Source organism: Cervus canadensis, chromosome 22 (assembly GCF_019320065.1).
Source record: "Cervus canadensis isolate Bull #8, Minnesota chromosome 22, ASM1932006v1, whole genome shotgun sequence".
Classification (NCBI taxonomy): Eukaryota; Metazoa; Chordata; class Mammalia; order Artiodactyla; family Cervidae; genus Cervus; species Cervus canadensis.
Window position 1 is genome coordinate 6,595,099 of NC_057407.1, and position 22,696 is coordinate 6,617,794.

The 22,696-nt window shown below is 48.7% G+C and overlaps 1 protein-coding gene across 1 annotated transcript; it reads right to left on the reverse strand.

Annotated features, from left to right (window-relative positions):
* Positions 1–4,573: 4,573 nt before the first annotated feature.
* On the reverse strand, positions 4,574–6,398 carry TMEM158 (transmembrane protein 158). Its single transcript, XM_043443165.1, has one exon. The coding sequence runs from the start codon at positions 6,086–6,088 to the stop codon at positions 5,213–5,215; it is 876 nt and encodes a 291-aa protein (XP_043299100.1). The 5' UTR covers positions 6,089–6,398; the 3' UTR covers positions 4,574–5,212.
* Between the last annotated feature and the right edge of the window lie 16,298 nt (positions 6,399–22,696).

The following is a 22,696-nucleotide window of genomic DNA, read 5'->3' on the forward strand; positions in this document are numbered from 1 at the left end:
CAGAGAAGCAGGTGCCCGCTGGGGTTTTTATACGTAGAATATATGCATGAATGTTTATCGATAAAAATGAGCCATGGTCACTGACTGTGCTGGTGGTGTTGCTGCCATTGATTCCTTTATCTTATGATGAGTATTTTCTCAGTTATCTATGATGTTGCACTTGTATAACAAAGTTTTCAGAACAGTTAGGTACAGAACAATTCCATTTTTAGTGTAAATAACTTCTCATGGACACATATACATGTGTAGAAATAGACTGGAAGTGTGTGCACCAAAACTCTGGCCGGGCTAGCCTTTGGGTAGTAGAAAGATGAGTTCTCCTCTCCTTCTACGCCTGTGTGTCATCATTCCTAATACTTCTACAGTGGATAGATAGCATTCATGTTCAAGCCAGAGTACAAGGATGATGCTGGGTAGCAAAGTGTCATTTCTGAGCCGCGTTAACCCCTGCAGGGACATGGTGAGAATCTGGAGTCGGCACCATGGGCTCTGCCTCTCAGGCTAGGGGAGACACGGTTTGGAAATCAATGATTCTAGCCTTCCAGGGCCAAAGGAGGAAACTGTTTCAGAGCAGAGCAGAGAGTTGGTGGGGCTGTCCACTCAGGGGTAGCACTTATAAGAGGGGGGCCCGCAGAACCTGTTCCCAGCTCTTGCCCTCGCGTGCCCCTGTCAGAGCGCATCCTGTTGTGGGTCCCCAGGGGCCCTTCACCTGCCTCAGGCGATGGCTCCAGGTCAACCACTCCATTTTAATGTCCTTTGTGCCTTTGTGTGGGGTCTTTCATTGTGTGTGAGGGGAAGGGGAAGGGATGATGAGGTGGGGGGTAATCTTTCTAGTCTTAAAGCTGATTTTAAAAAAAAATCTTTTTATTAAATTATGGTTGACTTACAAAATTGTGTTAATTTCTGTTGTACGGCAAAGTGATCCAGTTACACACACACACACACACTGTTTTTTATGTTCTTTTCCACTATGGTTTGTCACAGGATATTGAGTATAGTTCCCTGTGCTATAGAGTAAAGCCTTGTTGTCTATCCATTCTATGAATAATAGTTTGCATCTGCTAACCCCAAAGTCCCACTCCATCTTTGGCCCACCTCACCCCCTTGGCAACCACAGGTCTGTTCTCTATGTCTGTGTGTCTGTTTCTGTTTCGGAGATAAGTTCATTTGTGTCACATTTTAGATTCCACGTAAGTGATATGGTGTTTCTCTTTCTTTGTCTGACTTACTTCACTTAGTATAGCAATCTCTGCTGCTGCTGCTGCTGCTAAGTCGCTTCAGTCGTGTCCGGCTCTGTGCGACCCCATAGATGACAGCTCACCAGGCTCCACCATCCCTGGGATTCTTCAGGAAAGAACACTGGAGTGGGTTGCCATTTCCTTCTCCAATGAGTGAAAGTGAAAAGTGAAAGTGAAGTTGCTCAGTCGTGTCCGACTCTCCGCAACCCCATGGACTGCAGCCTACTAGGCTCCTCCATCCATGAGATCTTCCAGGCAAGAGTACTGGAGTGGGGTGCCATTGCCTTCTCAATAGTAATCTCTAGATCCATGTAAATGGCATTATTTCATTCTGGGTATTTTTTTGGCTGAGCAGTATTATATATACGTACTGCATCTTTATCCATCCATCTGTTGCTGGACATTGAAGTTGCTTCCATGCCTTGGCTATTGTGAATCGTGCTGCTGTGAACATAAGGGTGCATGGACTTTTTTGAATCGGAACTTTCTTCAGATAAATGCCCACCAGTGTGATTGCTGGATCTTATGGCAACTCTATTTTTAGTTTTCTGAGGAACTGCCATACTGTTTTCCATAGTGGCTGCACCAACTTACATTCCCACCAACAGTGTAGGAGGGTTCCCCTCTCTCCATGCCTTCTCCAGCATTTGTTATTTGCAGACTTTTAAAAAATATATTTATTTTTAATTGAAGGATAGTTGCTTTAGAATGTTGTGTTGGTTTCTGCCATACATCAACATGAATCAGCCATAGGTGTACATATGTCCCCTCCCTCTTGACCCTCCCTCCCACCTCCACCCCATCCCACCTGTCTGGGTTGTCACCGAGCACCTGGTTTGAATTTGCAGACTTTTAAATGATAGCCATTCTAACTGGTGTGAGGTGATACCTTGTTGCAGTTTTGATTTGCATTTCGATAGTAATTAGCGACTTTGAGCTATTTTCATGTGCCTTTTAGCCATTTGTATGTCTTCTTTGGAAAGATGTCTGATTAGGTCTTCTGCCCATTTTTCAGTTGGGTTATTTGTGGGGTTTTCTGTTCTTGTTGAGTTCTATGAACTGTTTGCATATTTTGAAAATTAAGCCCTGGTCGGTTGCATCATTTGCACATATTTTCTCCCATTCTGTAGGTGTCTTTTCATCTTGTTTATGGTTTTCTCTGCTGTGCAAAATTAAAGCTGGTGTTTTAAAGTCGGGCTTTCCTGGTGGCTCAGGTGGTAAATTCACTTCTCTCCTCTTAGTTACTGTTTTCCCTTCTACTCCCTCTCTAATCCAAAATAAGTTAATAACTATTTATGATGATGGTGATAATAATAATTATTATTATTTCCATTGTAAAGTGAAGTCGCTCAGTCATGTCCGACTCTTTGCGACCCTGTGGACTGTGCCTATGGGATTTTCCAGGCAAGATTACTGGAGTGGGTTGCCATTTCCTTCTCCAGGGTATCTTCCCAACCCAGGGATCGAACCCCAGTCTCCCACATTGTAGGCAGATGGTTTACCATCTGAGCTACCAGGGAAGTCTCTGTATTGCCATTGTAGTCCTCCTAAAGAGGTTGCAGAGTTACCTAGGAACACAGGAGGAGAGGTAGGGTATTAATATAATGATAAAGCTTTTAGGGGAAAACTCAGCATCTTTTTACCAAGAGAACCAATGAATGTGGAATTTAACTCCAGCCAAGGTAGTCCAATGATCACAGAATATTCTGAAATAAGATTCCAAGGTACTAACTATAATGATAAAGATCACAATTCTAGATCATTACACAGTGTGATTCATGATTTAAGTCCAGAGTGGAACTTACAAGGAAGCCTAAGAGCTAGGCTGGAATTCACAAGTGTATCCTCTGGGACAGAACAGTGTGGCGCCTTGGACTGCTGGGAAAGCTGCAGGGACAAGACTCCAAGGCACAGCCCCTAGGAGAGGCCAGAGGGCTCTCTTAGGTTCTGAACAAGGTTCAAACTTGCAGTCCAGGGTCAGACCCAGGGTGAAGTAGAGAGCTAGGGGGTCATCAGTCTTGCCCCGCCCCACCCCTTCCAACTGACCCTCAGGAAGTCTGACAGAACTTCCCAGGAGCCCAGGAAGGACTCTGGTCAAAGGGCAAAGTGGGTCCTGGTGGATAACCCTCCACAAGCAGGTTATTTCCTCAAGTGACAAAAAGCTTTCTGGGAGACAATTTGTATGAAGGGTCAAACTGAGGCCTTAGGGTGTGATCAGGATGCTAAGTATTTTGACTTTCATCATTGGCCCATGAAAGCACAAAAAATAATGGGTCCTCCCCAGCACGTTAGCTCACCCCAGTCCTTTAGGTAAGGAGACAGTTCTGGCAACACTCAGACAGTTGGAACACCAGAAAATGCTAAGGGTGAGAGGTGGAGAGAGTCCTGGGTGAGCCACAGCCGTGCCACCAGAGAACCACAGTAAATCCCCATCCTCCTCAAAATACCCTTGGACCCTGGCCCGTCCCCGGGCGTGGCAGAAATGACCACACGTCAGCACCCGTTGGGGGTTGTCAAACCCAGACTGGGGACTGTGAGATCCTGGTGGTTGCAGCTGAGCGGGGAGAGACAACAGATTGCAGGACCCCACCCCAGAGCTTCTGCGTCTGAAGTTCCTGGGCAGGGCCCCAGTTTTGCATTTCTAACAAATTCCCAGGTGCTATTGACGCTGCTGTCCCAGGGACCCTATGTTGAGAACTATCAAGAATAGTACCTACTATTCACCAGAACAGAATGCTCTAGCACACGTATTCACTCAGAAGTGGGGAGGGGATGGAGAAAGGGAAAGTAGCTTTAATACTTTTTTAAAGGTGTTTATTAGTTCATGAGACTTGAGAAAAAATCTTAATGCCAAAATACCCCACGTTTTAAAACCAGCTTTTGAAACGTATTCATATACTAAAGGTTACACATATGAAAAGGAAATCTACATGCCTTTTAAAATGAATCATTTTCATGAAAGACACTTGGCTCAGAAGACTTACTGATTTTACCATTTCAGCACTTTACTGGGTGTTTTGTGGGGCTTGCGGGAAGTGGGTAAAAAGATAAGTCACATAAAACTCTGTATGCCGCCATGACAAGTGGTAGTGAGGCTGAGGGGGGAGGGATGTTGTTTCAGGGGAGGGCAATGTGGTGCGGGGTGAAACAATGGGGCGAGGGCATTAGGGTCAGTAATTTGGTTTCCATCTCCCACCTCTCCCAGACAGGTAAGGGAGACAGAGTTAGCCCTTCTCTAACTTTTGGAGATTCCCTTTCTCACGTTTCAGTGGCTCATCTCGTAATTCTTGGATTCCTTTTCCGAATCAAATAAAGAAAAGGCACATACGCATCTCTGGAGGAAAATGTCTGTATTAAAAGCCAAAAAAACACAGAGTACAAGAAGAAACGCCCATCAGGCCACGTCACTGGATAGATCGACTTGGAAAAAGGTTCATAAAGTTCATTTTCAGCGGTAACAATATATCGGTGTTAAATCATTCCCGTGCCCCCCTTTTAAATAAATTAAAAAACAACAAATTTCAAATACTATGTTCAGATACAAAGAGCTTCTCTGACTACAGCAATAGCCATTTGATTTTTTTTTTTTACTAAAACTTTCATTTAAAACAGTTATTAAATATATAAAACAAATACACAGGATTTGGTCGTTTTCTGCCATGAATATAGGGCACGTGGGTGCGGGGAGGGAGGAGGGCAGGGTGCGCAAAAAAGGGGAAGGGGCCCCATTTCCATCTTCTCCGTCTTCCAAGCTGCGGGTCCCACCCTGCAGGGCGAAGGCTTGCATTTGCTTTTCGGAGCCAGAAGCGGGGCACAAACCTGGCTTTTCCCACATGCTGGGGCCTCTTCGGCGGCCCCCTCCCCCGAAGAAGAACTAACGGTCACTACAGCACGAAGCACACCGGCCGAGTCTCCCGGCGGGAAAGGCACCGAGAGCGCGGACACAGGACGGACACGGGAAGGAGCGGGGCGGGTCACTTGGTCGCCGTCCCCGAGGTGACAGCCGCGGCGGCGGCCGCGGCGGCTGCAGCGGCGGCGGCGGCGGCCGTGGTCCCCGCGGGCACGGCTGCGGGGGCGGCGGCGGCGGCGCTGGCGGTGGTCCGGCGCTGCTCCATGCCGTTGGGCAGGAAGCCGGCGATGATGGGCACCGGCCAGATGAGGGCGGCCACGCTCCACACGACGATGACCAGGGTCATGAAGCAGGCCACCAGCGTGGACTCGATGGGCTTGCGGTTCAGCCGCCAGCCCGGCTCGCCCTGCAGCTCCTCCAGGCTGAAGTCCAGGCAGCAGAAATGCAGCGGCTCGCCCTGCAACCACAGCGGCCCGGGGGGCTCGGCCGCGGGGTAGGCGGGCAGAGCGGTGGGCGCCCCGGCGGTGGCGCCGGTGGGCCGGAGGCGGCCCGGGCGGCGGCCGCGCACCCAGCCGCAACCCACGCAGAGGCGCAGGTCCTGCTGCGCGCCGCCCGCCGCCAGCCCCAGGTGCTCGATGAGCAGCGGCGGCCCGACTCGGTGGAAGGCGGCGGCGAAGAAGGCGCGGCCGTGCGCGTTGGTGGAGAAGAGCAGCAGGTCGCACTGGAAGCCCCGCGGGCGGCCCCAGCGCACAAGCAGCGAGCTCAGCATCTGCCGCTGCACGCTGATGTTGCACGGTGCCGCCGCCTCCTCCTCCGGGCGCTCGGGGGCCCCAGGCGCAGCCGAGGTCAGCAGCCGCGGGGCGGCCGGCTCGTCTGAGGAGGACGCGTTGACCGAGGCGTTGAGGGGCGCCCCGAGGAGGCCCGGCGCGTCCACGGCCCCGCCGCGAGCGGGCGGCAGCGGGCAGGCGGCGGCCAGCAGCGCGGCAAGCAGGGGCAGCATGGCCTGCGGCGGGCGCCTACGCGCGCGGGGCTGGCGGTGGCTGCATGGCGCGCTGGAGACGGGTCGGCGAGCGGACGGCGGGATCGCGGGGGCTGGCTGCGGGCGGAGTGAAGACGCGTCGGACCCCCAGTCAGGCCCGCGCCGGGGCGGCGCGGAGGCGGGGGCGGCGGCTCGCTTGGCGCGGGGCTCCCTCCCGGCCCGGCGGCGTCTGGGGTTCCCCTCCAACCCCCGCGCGGGGTCCCTCGGACGGCCGGGCAGCTCTACTGGGCCGGGCGCTCGAGGGGAGCAGGAATCCCCGACTCGGCTCCGCCTCCCGCGCGCCCCGCCCCGTAGCGCCCCGCCCACCGCCCGCGCCCCGCCCACCGCCCGCGCACCGCTCGGAGACTCCGGGGAGGGCGGGGTTGCACGCGCCGCGGCGGGGGCGGGGGCGTGGCCGGGGGCGTGGCCGGGGGGGGCCGAGACGGGTGCGGGCCGCGTGCGGGGGTGGGGCTCCGAGGCTTGCGCGCGGGCGCGGCCGCGGCGTCTGTGGAGAACGTCTGATAGTCGCGGTGGGGGTGGGCAGGGCCGGCGGATTTTGCGGACGCGCCCTAGCGGCCCGGCCACACCGCCGAAGTCCAGGTCCAAGCGGAGAAGGCACTCTGAGAGAATTGCGTTCTCTTGAGGGAGGCTCGAGGGCCCGGCGACCAGGTCACGCCTGAGGCGGCCGTGTGGTGTCTCACCTTAGTGCTCTCCGGACCCCGCTCCTTTCACAGAGGTAAAACTGAGGTGTCCCCAGATCACCGCAGGAACCAGAACCAGAACTCCTGGCCACCGTGTCTCCTCAAGTCTGGAGAGTTCGGCTGGTTTTTAATGTGCCTCCAACACAATAGATCCACTTGGTATTCTCACAGCAAGCAGACCCCAAGGAAAATTCCAAGAACTCTGTGGAGTTGAGGTGCAGAAATTCTGGTGGGAATGTGAGCCCCGTAGCGGTTCTGGGGTTCCCAGGAAAGAAGCCCTGTCTGGCAGGTCCGATGAGCACGGTATTTATGAAAGATTCTATGTAGAACGTGTTCAAGGAAAGATTCATCCCCGTTAGGGCATTAAGTGGAGGAAAGCCTGTCAAGAATAACGTGCCAAGATTAGATTTATGTGCTTAAAAAAAAAAAAAAAAAACCCCACTTTTCTAGCAATTTGGCCTTTTACACTTGTTAAGAAAAATTCCCTGATGCCCCTTCAAGAGAATAACCTTGTGGTTTGAAGCCAGTGTGCCCCCGGAGCACTGGCTATTCCTGAGTTTGAGAGGAAAGTAGTGTGGAGAGCAGAAACAGGCCCTCAGCGAAATGACGCTCGCTCTAAACCAGCTTCCTTTGCTAAAAACATTGCTAGACTTGGTGGCTGATTACATTTCTGGCAGGTTTATCCATTGTCTCTAACAGTGAGTCAAACCAGGTTGAGGAAGATGTAAAAACAGCTCCAAAATATAGGTCCCAAACCTACCTGGCTTCTTTCTAGCGGGGCAAGCTATTATTCTAACTTGGCCTTGGCTTCCCCATATGAACACTGGTGTCAGTGGTACCTGCCTTGCAGGGTTGGTGTGATCAGTGCGCTCACCCCAATGTCTGTCCATCAGTCCACAAAGGTGCTGGTGTGTGGCTCAAGAGATGTAGCTCCTATCAGTTCAGAACAGGCTAGCTGGAATGATCTTTGGTTTCTACAGAAATGATTAATATCCCCCAAGGAGCCGGGACCCCTTTTGTTTAAACCTTCATCACTTTTCTGCTGGGAAGCCAGCTATCAGAGAAGACAATGTGAACTTTCGTGCTTTTATTAAAAATTAGTTTTCCTTTTAACCTCGCATGTCAGGTACAGAATCTTCTGTCTGATCTGGCAGAGCTGTTTTAATCTGAGCCATGTGGCTGGTGAACAGCCCCAGAACAGGGGCCTTAGGTAATCCTGAAGGCTGAGAGTCACCCAGTTTTCAATGGGTGGGTTTTAAGTCCACTGTCTTTGGCAGCGAGGGATGCTCTCTAGGGTTTGACCAAGAGGTAGGAGCTGTCTGGCTTTGTCTGAGCAGGGAGGCAGCAGCAGAGGGAGATGACAAAGAACCAGTTGTGGAGCCAAACAGTAAAGTGCAAAGCTGTGCCACCAGTGCATCCTGGGAAGCCGAATTCTGCCCACTTTCCATCTTATGCTATGGACTCTAACACCGTGCCCTCATTCAGAGGGACAGCCATACAGTCCTAGAATGATTTGCTTTCTTTGGGGGCAATAGGAATTTGGGAAGATAAGATAGAATTATTTTCAGTTTTGTTTACTGGTGTGTTACCAGAAACAGAAGAAGCACCGAACACAGGGGAGAGAGGGCCTGTGGTGGGTTTTTGGGTTTTTTTTTCTTTTTCTTTCTGACGATTTATGTTTTGCTGTTTTTAGTCAGTGTTTGTTGATTGGACAAATTTGCCTGTTTGCTAATAGCTCTGACAAGCCACCATTTATTGAGTACTTTCCACATACCAGGTTTTACACATCATCTCTACTCTTTTCAACAATCCCATAGTGATACCTATTTTACAGTGAAAAAACTAAGGCTCAGAGACGGTGAGTAATTTACCTGAGGCCTCACAAAAGCTGGTGACAAATCCAGGATGTCAGTCTGGTCTTCATTGACTCAGAGTTTGTGCTTTTTAAAAAACTGGTTGTGTCTTGTCTTACGGAGGTTGGGTTCCAAAGTCTGTGCATAAGACTATATGGCATAATTTTCTTTTATCTTGAGAAAAATTTTTGGTTGAGTTTCTTTTTATTTTATTCATAAAAAAAATTTTTAAACTTTTTTTTTGACTGTGCCCCGTGTCATGTGGAATCTTAGTTCCCTAATCAGGGATCAGACCTGAGCTTCCACTCCCTGTGGTGGAAGCACAGAGTCTTAACCACTGGACTTCCAGAGAAGTCCCAAGTTTCTTTTTAAAGATATACATATATTATAAACATAACAGCATTAGACAAAGATTGGAAAACAGTGGAGGAAACTACTAGAAACCTGGCTACCTGATTCTCTACTTCTCTGCATCATTTTTCTCTTCTGCAGTCTTTATATTCTCTAAATGTACCACTAATACTCTGGGGAAAAAAGGAAATTAAAATCCCACTGTCTTTTGCAACCATTATCACTTTGTGCTCTTCCCTTCAGCCCAGTGGGGATCTGGGGGTGTCTACCGAGGAGCAAAGGGCACTCAACACACAGTTGCTGACTGAGTTAGCCTCCTGGTTAAGAACTCTGCCTGAGCTACAGGCAGAGGCCTGACGGTTAATTGTGGCTTCTGGTCCCTTCTCTGATCCATCTCCTACCAGTTTCCCTTCTCCTCGCTGGCTTTGTTCCAGGTATCCTGGTTTCCTTGCTAGAACACAGCAAACACATCTAGACTTAGAGCCTTTGCCCAAGCTGTTTTCCCTGCCTGAGATGTTGTTCTTTCTGGTAGCCGTCTTTCTTGTTCCCTCCCTTCCTTCAGATCTCTGCTGAGATATCAGATTCCCCAGAGGGGCCTTGCCAGACCATTTCTGTAAGACAGCACCCATTACCGGCATCCCCGTCCCTCTCAGTCCTCTCGTGCATTGTTCCCTGTCTTCCTGGTACTTATCGTCAGCTGACATACTGTGTGCTGTTCTTTGTTTAATGTCTCCCTTCTTTGGAATGCCTGATCCCCCAAAGCAAGACTTTTATCTGTTTTGTTCAATGAAACAATGCGTGGCACATAGTAGAGGTTCAGTGACTAGCTGACGAATGAGTGAGTGAATTCAGTAGACCAGGCTGACCCAGCAGGCAGGATGTGGGCAGGAGTTAGGGACTTGAGATGGACAGAGCCATACCAGTTCCACAGCAACAAGACTCACACAGCCGTTCCCAGCCTGCAGGCCAAGGAGCCACCCCCTGGCCCTGCCCTGCTCTGCCCGGAACCGGCGGAGGAGCCAGGTCTCGTGTGGAACCACATGGCCAGGCAGAGTTTGACCTGGAAGACTGAACTAAACTCACAGACCCAGCAGTACTTAGGGGTGTGAGCCGGGGCAAGCTGAGTGACTGGGAGGAACATCCCAGATGAGCCCAGACTTCCCTTCTGTCTAAGGAAGAAAGGCAAATGACACTCCTTCTATCTCCTCAAGTCTTGTCATTTTTATCAAACAGAGATTTGATAAATCTCTGTTTTATCTATAAAACACAAATAGCAAGTTTTTTCTACATGGACTGTATTGTTAGAAAACAATCATGAGGATTTCAGAGAAAATAATTAGTAATGATGCCCAGTTGTTTCATTTTTTTCATTTCCTGTGTCCCTCCCAGGTGTCAGCTAATTTTTCCTTAGTCTGCCTATTGAAGTTATACTTAACAAAAAGATCTCTCTGGGTTATTTGAATTCCTTTCATCTAAGGACCTCAGAGTGCCACAGGTACAGTAATTCCTTAGTTCTCTCTTATCACGTGGGTGGAATGAAGAGGATATTATTACACACGCTGTAGACTAAGAAGCAAGAACCACAAAAGAATCATAAAAATAGGACAGAGGAAAGAGGGGCTTAAAATGAGGGTTCAGCTACATCAGAGTCACTGGTGAAGGTTGTGGTAGTTGGCTTGCTGTGTGTGTTGGCAGAGGTGGAGGGGTGGGGGGTGGCGCTAGGAAATGGGGGAGGAATTCTTTTCATGCCTGTATTCCCTGAGACATCCCATTCCTCAGATGGGAAACTTGACAGATCCCAGAACTACTTCTGAAGAGCTGGGCCTTTGTACCAGCCACTGGGGGAGGGCTGGGAGCCCCCAGTGTTGGGTGATTAGACCAGTCCTGTGTCCTCTGCTTCCAGACTGCTTTGTGACGTCCCTGAGTGGCTCAGCCAGATCTCCAGGATGTGGATCTTTATCCTTCCCGACCACTGTGGTCAGAAGAGAGATTTCCCTCCACTCACTTCTGGCAGCAATTATAGCCCACACAATTCATTTGGCAATTAATCGTGGGCTGCCTTGGGACGAGGCTGCCGTTGCCAGCTCAAGCTGTTACTAAGACAATTCTGTCTGGTGTGTTCATCGTTTGCTTGTGGATACCCTGTGCGCATGGTGGGCAGGGCCACTGCTGGTATTTCTTTTCTATTCAGAGACCCAAACATCATGCTGGGCTTCTGGTAAGATTTCAGCAAAGACTTTTTGAGGAAATAAGAAGCTGTTGCTGTTACAGGGAGGTGGAGAGTGTTTAAGAGAGAACTGGGAGGACGCAAATGGCTGCCGAGGTGAAAGAACTGGAAGGGGAGAGAAATTCTGCCAAGTGAGCCCCTCTTCTGGGCTTGACCTGTCATTGGTATCTTCCTCAGATGATAAATGTCCCTTGACAGACACTCTGTGCTCCAGGCACTGTGTCGAGCGCTTGAAATTCATCCCTACCATATGCTCCTGAGGAAGAGATTACTGTGCTCATTTTGTTGTTCCTGTTCGGTCGCTCAGTTGTCTGACTCTTTGTGATCTCATGGACTGCAGCACACCAGGCTTCCCTGTCCTTCACTATCTCTCAGAGTTTGTTCAAACTCAGGTGCGTTGAGTCAGTGATGCCATTCAACCATCTCTTCCCCCATCTCCCCCTTCTCTTCCTGCCCTCAGTCTTCCCCAGTGGCCATTGCACATAGGAGGTAAACCGAGGCTCGGGTGATTAAGTCACTTGTACGAAATCACAGCAGCAGAACCAAGATTCAAACCTTGTCTCACAACTGTATTCTTAATCACAGCCCTGCTAAATGGCCTCCACTGTCACTGACAACCTTGCAAGCTGGAAGTTACTGTCCTGTTTTAATGACGAAGAAGCAGATGCAGGATGTCTGGGCAGCTGGCAAAAGATGGGCCATCTGCATCTCTTTAATGTTGCAATTATATCTAGGCTGCACTTAGCCCCAGTTCGTATATTCCACCAATTTGAAAATTCTGGATGTTTTCCCAATCCAGTGCATCCTTATGGATGGAGCCCTGAATTCCCCATACCCATTGCTCTGCCTCCAGGGTTACCAGGGCATGTGGTACAAAGTAGGTACTCAGTAAGTGCTGGGACAGCTGGGTGGACATCCAGCCTGGAGCTCCCAAGATACCTGAGAGCCTTCAGGTTTGACGTTGATGGTTTCTAAGATAATGTATTCACAAGCTACTTGGCGAAGTATTCAAGAAGTATTGATTAAACCCCATTGATGGGGACAGCAGACTAGTTTCTGTGAAAAGGAAAAGGAACTGTCAGTAAGCACTTATTTCCAGGGTGAGCATCTGTCAGACAAACTGACTGAAACTATCTTTTAAAAAAATTTTTTTTTAAGTATTCTGGTGATGTGCATTTCTAAAACTTTGGGGCTACTTACAGTAATTTCTTTTGAAAAGACAACCCTTAAGGCAAATGATATTTTGTGGTTCTTGTATCCACCTTCTAAGAAGTTAAAATGTCATTTAGCATTTAGAATGGTGAGTTCTGAGGGTTTCAGTATGGCAAATGTGGGAGACAGAGCTGGGTCATCAGAGCCAAGGCAGCTGAATGTTCCCCATCAACCAGCATCATAAAAATTTACTTCATGATGCTTCTAAATAGCACCAAACACTCCCTTCAAGTGAAATCATTGGCATTCCATTTCCAGAGGTAGGGAGGAGATAGAGAAAGCCAGACCCCATTTAGAGAAAGCCAGGAACATTGGAACATATTTCTCAAGGTCCCTCATGCCTTCTAACCGCCCCCTCTTCCTGCTGGATCTGCTGGACCACATGCTTGGAGACATCTGCCACTCGCCTAGGCATGCCCTGTCACTCAGGTGTTCTGCCTGGTATTCCCTTCATGTTGAGGTGGCCTCTAGGTCTACCCATTCTTTTTCTACTAAAGTCCCCAGATTTGGGGACTGTAAACATGGCCTTCAGAGCTAGGCAGACCTAGGCTGGATGTACTACTTCACTGTGTCTCAGTTTTCTTGTCAGTTTAATGGGCCTAAGAGCCACTCTCTTGTAAGGATTAAATGAGATTCTTATTGCAAAACTGCATTCAGTGAGTATAGCTAGCACTTTGGGTTCCAGAAACATGAGCACACTGCTCCTCCTCTGTCCTTACACTGCTTTGGAAGTGGGTGTATTTGCACCTGCAGGGATTCGTCATTGTATGTGGTAAATAAAGAGGGAAGGATAGCTCCTGGCTTAAAAGAAGCTATAATATATTCCTGTCTACACAGAGCCATCCCTCGTTATCGAGCACACTTGGATTCCAGTGGCCATGAGAGTTGAAAGGGAGCAAAGAGGCCACCCAGTCCGAGCTCCTTATTTTATAAGTGGAGAAACCGAAGCCCAGAGATGGATGCGGGCCTCATTAAAGGTCACAGTCTGGTTGACAGCAGAACCAGGGCTGGAAGCCAAGATCCTTGGCCAACAGGCCATCAAACGTGGCACCTCTCTTAAGTATAGTCTGTGACAGTACTTTTATAGCTGCACTTTAAAAATGAGGTCCGGTTGCAAAGTGAGAGCAAAGAGCCCTTCTAATTTACTTAAGAGAAGAAGAGGAAAATGATGGGCTTTATAATTGCCGGAATCACACTTCTCACTCTATTTACAGGATGGAGGATTGATTGCATGGGCTGAAAGTGTCAGCACACTTGGCAAGCTTCCATCCTGATGCAATTAAACCTCGTTCCTTCCGGCTCTGCTGAGAACCTGGTTCAGGCCCTCGGAGACCTGGATGTGAGCTGGAAGCACAGGCTGAGCCAGCCCCAGTTTCTAGTCCTGAAGGAGTCTATGGGAATAGGCAGGAACTTGGAGCCCACTGTCCAAGTGAGGCCACTGGGGCCATCAAGTTGTGCTTCTTCCTGGTACTTGGGCTGTTGGCCAAACTCCTGCAGCCCCTCAGATGGAATCAGAATCCCTGCTTGAAGAATCAGAATCCCTGCAGAATACCTGCTTGAAGCTGTGTCCCAGGACCACCCAGAGCTGGCTGCGCCCTGTCTTCACCACTCAGGCCGGCTTACTCAATGGCAGTCTCCATCTTGACTGTGCCTGGGTTTGCTTTGCTGTGTGCACTTTGAAGATGTGAGCTTTGAGTTCCTCCTTGAAGAACTCTGTGCTACCCTGCAACTGGGTCTGTGGCCCCAGCTGTCTACCCTAGCCCAGCAAAATTCACCTTCTCTGGCTGACCATTGATCATGCAATGAAGCACATGGGTGGGAGCAATCAGACTTCTCCTAAAGCCAAATCCTCATGGAAATCTATTGAGTAGAGCTCAGAGATTTTCTGCACTGCCTACTTAAGATTCACTTTTTTCAGTGACAGTAATGGAAAGAAAACACATTTGGCCTACCCTAGGCAGACAGTCTCACAATGTCCCACACGCCACGAGCACCCAACTCTCTCCCTGTCCCAGAGACTGACACCTGCAGTTTCCCAGAAGGGACCCATTAGGGTTCTGGCTTGTGTGCATGTGTGCCGAGTCGTGTCCGACTCTTTGTGGCCCCATGCACCATAGCCTGCCAGGCTCCTCTGTCCATGGGATTTCCCAGGCAAAAATACTGGAGTGGGTTGCCATGCCCTCTTCTAGGGCATCTTCCCGACCCAGGCACTGAGCCTTTGTCTCCTGCAGTCCTGCATTGGCAGGTATATTCTTTACCCACTGAGCCACCTGGGAAGCCCAAATTCTTTTCCTTAAATTCAGTTCACTGTAGTCTCTTGTTCATCAATGACCTGACTTCTTGTTTTAAGCTCCAAAATAGCAAATCACTTTTATCTTGTAAACTGGATTGGATCAGCTGGAAATCACTGCCTGGATGCTGTGTTAAGAAGGTTTCTGAGGCTGAATCTGGGTTCAAGGGGGAAATATTATAATGGACCAACAGTAGCTGCCATAGTGTGAAGGAACACAGATAGTGAATATCTGTGGTTTGGTTTCTCATTTCCATCCTTTTCTTTTGGGTATCTGCTGCTCCCTAAGTTCGTATGGCTTTGGTGGTTCTGTTAGTACTTGGTCCCTGGTTTCAGTGATGGACATGTGACCCAGGCCTAGCCAATCAAAGTGCCCCAAACCTCCTAACCACAATGATTTGCCCAGGGTGCCAGCCTGTGACCCAAGCCAGTCAATTAGAGACCTTCGTTGGAATTTGATACACAAAGCTAGGGAAGAGAAGGCTCTCTTTCCTGTGGCATCTGGGATGAAGAAAGGTTGGAGTTGTCTGTACGTCTGCCCACTCCTTCCTCCGCCTCCTGCCCATTCGTCCCCGCCCTGCACATGGAAAGCCTGTTTATAGTAGGAAGGAGTAACCAACAGCAGGAGCTTAGAGATAATAGAAGGCCTTGACATTATCACTTGCAACCCTAGATCTAGTGGTACTTGAAACCTGCCCTGCCCGTGTTCTGACCAGACTGTGAGTTTAAAAGCACAGTTGTGAGACTGGGAGCTGGCAAGAGATGCCTGTCTGACACCTGCAACCAGATACATGCAGCAGCGATCTGTCAGCCTTCTTGTTATCACTCAAAACACCCTCAGCTCTAGCAATGCTTTAATCTTACTGGAAAGCCCCCTTTTCCCTTTTCTCACAGTCCCCAGAATACCTGGCTCTACTCTTGAAACCCCTATAATTCTCTCAAAAGAAGAAGATACTTTTTTCCTTTCCTTAATCATATTCATAAATGTTCTGAGCACCACTCACTCTCCTGCTTAATCTCAGGGGAAATTTCTGTTCTGTGTAGTACTTAGCATTCGAACCAAATTGCTCAACATTTGTGAATCTGTGTTCCAAGGTCATAATCATGAATAAAGAGAAAGTTTGCACCTCCAAGACATTTATCACATATTGTTTACCATAGTGAAAAACTGGAAGCCAACCAGGTGCCCCCCACTAAGGGGATGACTAAGGAAATACAGAGCTGTCCCCCTTAGGCAAGAGTATGCAGCCATGACAATTTGCTTTGCAAAGAGATTTCTGTTGAGTGTGGCATGGAGACCACCATGCGGAATTTAGTGCATCTCGTGATGTCCAGAGTGTAGAACCCCCAGAACTTTGGTTGTTTGTATAACCTTCACCGATGCTTTGTGGAGGAGAGGGCATGTTGCATAAGGCTTATGATTCCACTGACGATGTCTGAAGATTCTCCCTGTTATGGGGGTCTCTCTCTTGCATCCAGTCTCACTGTCTTCACTCTCCTCCCCTCTAGTTTTCCACAGGGAACCTTGAAAGTCCTTTCCTTCTTTTGTGAAGAGCAATCCAGTTCTTACCCAGCTCCTGCCTCCCAGTCTATCCCGGGATTCCCCCTGACCTGAACCACACAGGAAGCCAGACCCTTCCTCTTTACAAGGTCACTGAGCCCTGGTTTTTGCCAATGGGGTATGTTCTGGAGCTTCCCCATCTCCACCAAAATCAGCTTCCCAGACCTTAACTGTGCCCGAATGCCCTGGAGGGCCCACCCTAGCGGTTCCGATACAGTAGGGCAGGAGTGGAGACCAAGAATCTGTGTCTCTAACGAGGTCTCGGGTGGTTTCCAGGGGATGCTGAGGCCACTGGTCTGGGGGCCACACTCTGAGAACCACTGACTTGGAGCATTTCTTTTGAATGCACAGAATACTGTCCCTAAGAGGAATGTTGGTGAACAGTGTTTTCTCCATCTTGTCACATATTATTCTAGTATTGTTCCTGGAGATAGAAAAAGTTACATTAAAATGTTTATGCTGGGGACATCTGCCTCCCAGCTGCTCCAGAGAAGCAGAGAAAGGGATCCCAGACGGCCCGTCAGCTAGGTTTGCTTAGCTAAAGAGATCCAGCTCTTGCCATGGTTTGGGAAGATGATTTCTAGCCACTGACCAGGGCAGCTTCCATGGTACCCAGGCCAGAGGAGGTACCAGGATGGGGAGCAGGGCTGGGCCAGCAGAGGTTGGAGTCCAGGGCCCCCTGCAGTCATGTCAGGGACCAGTCAGTCCATTGGCAACTGTCCTCAGTGAGCACTGTACAAAGGGCATGTCAGAGACGGCCGGGGGGCACAGCTGGCCCTGACCCCCAACACAGGCCCTTGCTCTCTGCTGGTTTAGGAAGGGGGACGCTGGCAGGACATGAAACTATGGAGTCCCCCTGGACTCGTAGTGGGCACTGACAGAAAAGCCACGGGAGGTGGAGCCGCGCCAGGGACCTGGTTTTGGTCCCACCCTGGTGCTGGCTGGTGAGCCTTCCTTCTTGAGCCCATCACGTCACCTTCCCTGGTTCCAATGTCTCATTGGTAAAACGAGATGAGTCCTTGGCTCCTTAAGATGCCACAGTCAAGTGCATCCTCGGGCTGGCACTCCACTCCTCCACTGGGACTGTCTTCCTTTTGTGGGGAGAGGGGGATGAAGGATGCGCTTGGATGTTGCGGGAATTGGGGCTGGTTAAGATGTTTTGTTGTGTGTTGCAGTCTCTTCCATTATGAGGAGTCGTGAGGCTGTGAGAGCCCCCAAATCCTGTTTCAGCCCCTGGGGTGCTCCTTTTACTCTGACAAGTGGAGGCAGGATGTTGGGGAGCACAGGTACGGAGGTGGGGAGCATACTGGGCTTCTGGATGCGGGGATCATCCAGCACAACTGGCCCACACTTGATCCACATTGGCAGCTGAGATCTGAAGGACAGGAAGACAAACATCAGTAACTCTCACCAGGCCTCCCTGGGCAGGAGCCCTGATTTCTTAAAATGGATGTGGGCCGGGACACCAAGGACAATACCTAGTCCATATGCAGGAGCGTGGCTCCTCCCTGCAGCCAGCCATGGGACATGGTGTTACCACAAGGAGACTGCTGGGAATTTGAGGGTCATTTGTGTAAGTTTCTCCACATTCTATAGTCAGGCTGTTCCCAGGACTTGGAGAGTTCTCATCTGCCAGCAGGAGCTCCCGGTGGCCTTGATAGCCTCAGGCAGGGCATCTTCTCTGGCCTGATGCGGCTGCCCCTGTAACTTTGGGACAGACCTAGACTCAGGGTGTTTTTCCCTTTTCTCCCTTCTTGTGTCCCTCTTTGCAGGTGCCTGGGGGATTCTCTTAGCTAAGAGCCAGCTGAGCACTTCACACTTTAATAAAAAGTCACCACAGTAATTACCAGATCATTAACAAGGGATTTTGAAAAGGCACTTCAAAACATCTCTCCCAGAATTGCTAAGACAGGTGTAAAAGTCTATCTGGGCGGAGAAGAGTGGTTTAAAGGGATGTTTGGGACTGAGGGGAAGGTGTTAATTAAACCGGGCTGAGCAGCAGCAGAAGTGGGTAACCTCCTAATCGAGCATGGTGACAACCCAGGTGACAGCATGGAGGCCTGACAGTTTTAAAAAACACAACAAAGAGACTTTGTTTCTCCTCTTCTACTTTAATAAGGAATTTGACATAAACCCAGGTGTTTCTTAGAATGTCTGGTACCTGTTTTGACAAGGCTCATGTGCACAAAATATAAACAAACCTTCCTGCACCACGGGCTTATTTTTTAATTGTCTTCATTACAATTAAGGAAAAATCAACTGTCCTAGTGGCTGGGGATGAGGTGGGCAGATAAGCTCTCCTTATATCAAAAGTCCCACAGGAAGGAAGACTAATGGTTATATCTCAAATAGGGAAGATGACTAGGTATGCCTACTTGTGCAACCTGCTTTGCACACATGCATGCTCAGTCCTATATGACTTTGTGACCCCATGGTCTGTAGCCCGCCAGGCTCCTCTGTCCATGGGGTTTCCCAGGCAAGAATACTGACTGGAGTGGGTTGCAGTTTCCTCCTCCAGGAGATCTTCCCGTCCCTGGGATCAAACCCGCGTCTCCTGCGGCTTCTGCATTGGCAGGCAAATTCTCTACCACTGAGCCACCTCGGAAGCCCCACTGTCTGCTTTACTGAAACCTTAACTCAATTTGTCGTCTCCTGACAAAAATCTGCACACTGTCTGGATGGAGATATAACCCTTCCGTACCTGGGACTTTGTTTCCAGAGTTCCTTGCCCAATTACAAGTGATAATCTGAGTGGCAGCAGACTCAAGTACAGATCTTTGTCTTTCTGTGATGATCCAAGTCAGTGAGTTTCAGCCATGGCTGCATATCAGAATCCTAGCAACTTAGATGCCAGGACTCACCCAAGACACATGGAATCAAAATCCTTGGGGCTGAAAATCTGGCATCCATACTTTTTAACACCTTGCAAGATGATTCTTGTGCAGTTTTTAGAGTACTGGTGTTTGGGAACTAACTATAGGAGCTGAAAATACATTTTGTAACCCCCCCACACACACACATTCAGAGCTATACTTAAGAGCACAACTGCTTTAAAATGCCACCTGGGGGATCTTCAGCCTCCTTGAGAGGGTAGACTTGAAATAAGTATTTTCTATCTGCCAGACAGAAAGTTTAAGCCAAGCACAGGAGTGTTTGGGCTCATGGTGACCATCTTTAGCATCAGGCAGGCATCTGTCTGGCACCTTGCAGGCTGGCAAGGCGAAGTGTGAAGTTCATGGTGTTTGTATCTGGAGTAATGCAAACTCTGCCTAGGACATCATGCTGTCTGCATACGACTTGATAAAATGCAACTGTTTTTGTTTGTGCACAAGACCACATGTGCCGTGGGTCTAAAGGAGCTGTTCCAAACTCCATGCCCTGTCCCAGGTTCTCTGCCTGACTCCTGGACTGTGGTGAGACAGCCTGAGGCTGTCTTTTGCTACAACCGTGGTGGGAAAGGAAGGTCCTGGGTGATCCCAGAGGGGATGGATGAGAGTGATGGGTGGGCTGCTGTGCTTAGGAGGAGGATGTCACCAGCTCGGTCAGAATCCATAGCTTGGGAGACCCTCTGTAACTAAAAGATCAACCTCCCCCCGCCCAAATCCTTAAATGTGCTGGCATCAACTTGTCATTTTATTAAATATTATTACAATCACCTTGAAAATCCATCCTATTTATCGAGGGCACCCTGATGTCTCTGAAACATCTCTGGGCATTCTTGGGATACTCACATTTCTCCTGCCTGCATCTGGCCATGACTCCTATTGGATTCCCAGCTCCGTTATGTGCTATCGTTTTCCCCTTAGGCTATCACCCCGCCTCCCTCAGACCCCACCAGCTCAAAGCTTTGGGTGGAACCAACTTCTAGGCCCAGGTCAGCAGAGTCCAGCTACATCACAAGGATACCCTTGCCCTCAGCCTGATCAGGACCCTTTACCCTCATGTTGTTCCTCATGTTATAAAAGCAAAGCATCCCATTCCTGGCTCGTTGCCCCCTCATCAAGCATCCCTTCACCCCTCAGAAACCTCCGACACCCAACTTGCTAGTGCAACAGTGCCAGCCGGGAGGGAAGAGTAGAAAGATCGATGGAGGGAGGCAGAGGAAATTTCCCCTCCTGTATATCTTAATTTCAGCAGCAAAATCAAATAGCCAGAGACCAGATTCTGCAGACAGAAGCCAATTACATGCAAATTTTGGCAAATCATATGCTTATAACACATGTGACTGCCCTGGAATGCATCTGCTTAGATGTGTTTCTCAGGAGCAGACAAGTCGAGATGGCTGGGAAAGTGTGTTCAGGATTCAGGGGCAAAGGAGCAAGAGAGGGAATGATGGATTCTTAAACCCAACTGCGTGCCAGGAAATTTTACTTATGTCGTTTGCTCAGCTATCCCTTGAATGGCTGTTCTGTGCTTTGTGTGTTGGCCATGTTTCTCCCAATCATTTGAAAGTGGCTGTCATCACACAGTGATGTCCAGAAACAGAAAAAGAAAGGGGAAAGAAATCCTCACATCTTTCTCTTTTTCACTTTTCAGAGAAGATAGTGGCTCCTCATAACTACGCAGTAATTTTCTCAAGGATACAGACCTGGTTATACAGTGTAACAGAGATGTCAGTGTGGGCAGTCTGACTCTAGGCTGTCCAATAGAAATATAGTACAAGCCACATATGTCATTTTAATATTTTAATGTTTATTTATTTTAGTTTTTAGTATTTAAAAAGTAAAAACCCAGTGAAATTAATATATTTAATTTAACCCAGTATATCTAAATGATTATTTCAGCATGTCAACAGAAAAATTACTAATGATATAGTTTACACTTTTTATACAGTTTTTGAAATCCAGTACATCTTTTATACTTAGAGTACATCTCAATCAATCACTCTATTTTCATTGGAAATACTTGATGTGTATTATATTTCATAAAAGATTTACATGGATACACATACTCAAGTTGTTCCAAATAGGCTTAGAGTTTCCCAGTAGCTGAATCAAATAACTGAATCAAGTAGTGGGGTTTTTGTTTTGTTTTGCTTTGTTTTGTTTGGGGTTTTTTTGGCCATACTACATGGCGTGTGGCATCTTAGTTCCGCAACCATGCCCCCTGCAATGGAAGTGCAAAGTCTTAACCGCTGGACTGCCAGGGAAGTTCTGGATCAAGTAGTGGCCTGTACATTCACATTTAAATTAATTAAAGCAAAACACAGCTAAAAATTGGTTTTCTCGGTGTCTCTAGCCCCAGTTCAAGTTCTCAGAAGCCACGTGTGCACTGTCTACCACACTGAACACCATCGTTCTTGACTCTGCACACTTAAGCTAATTTGGATCAAATTCCCTGTGAATGAATGAATGTGAAGTCGCTCAGTCGTGTCCAACTCTTCGCGACCCCGTGGACTGTAGCCTACCAGGCTCCTCCGTCCATGGGATTCTCCAGGCAAGAATACTGGAATGGGTTACCATTTCCTTCTCCAGGGGATCTTCCCAACCCAGGGATCGAACCCGGGTCTCTTGCATTGGAGGCAGACAAAGGGATATGTTAGTAAGTGTCCACCTATTTAAGTGATGCACAGACTCTCTAACTAGAAGACTGGAGACCCACCTTGGTTGTTGCTCTGCTTCCAATCAGCTTGTGTGACCTCAGGAGAGTTACTCAACTTCTCTGGACTCTGTTTACTCATTTGTTAGTGAGGGGGTGTGTCTCAAATGTTTCTTCAAGCTCTCAAATTATGTATTATTTCTCTTTTCTAAAAGAGAAAAGAATAAGGACTTTATTAAAGCAATAGGCACCAGGGCACACGCATACACAAACATGCACACACACATTGTCTTCAAAATAATACCTATTATAATGCCAGTCTCCAGCATTTGCTGGAATGCTGTGGACAAGCGCTCGCAGGACTTTCTCCAGAATGTCCGGGATAAAGAAACATCGAGACATTGTCTGGGCTCCAAATTACAGGAAATATTACTAATTTGTTCCTTTGTATACACCACCTTTTAAGGAAGAAAAATCCTATACATGGACAGAATGCTGCATTGGTTTCTGGAATGGTTTTGAGTCACTGGCTTCCTGGAATGCACTGTGTTCTTTTATATATAAAAGAAAGGGCCATGCCTCTCCCAGACTCCCCTCTTGTTAGGCTGTTTGTATTATGTGCACCTGACTTGTTACTCAGAATGGGGCTTTGGGTTTATTGGGTAGCATAAAAACTCGACTATGTTTTAGCTGTGCTGTGTGCTGTGCTTAGTCACTCAGTTGTGTGACTCTTTGCGACCCTGTGGCGGGCCCGCCAGGTTCCTCTGTCCACGGGGATTCTCCAGGCAAGAATACTGGAGCGGGTTGCCATGCCCTCCTCCAGGCTTTGTGCATGCTAAGTCACTTCTGTCATGTCT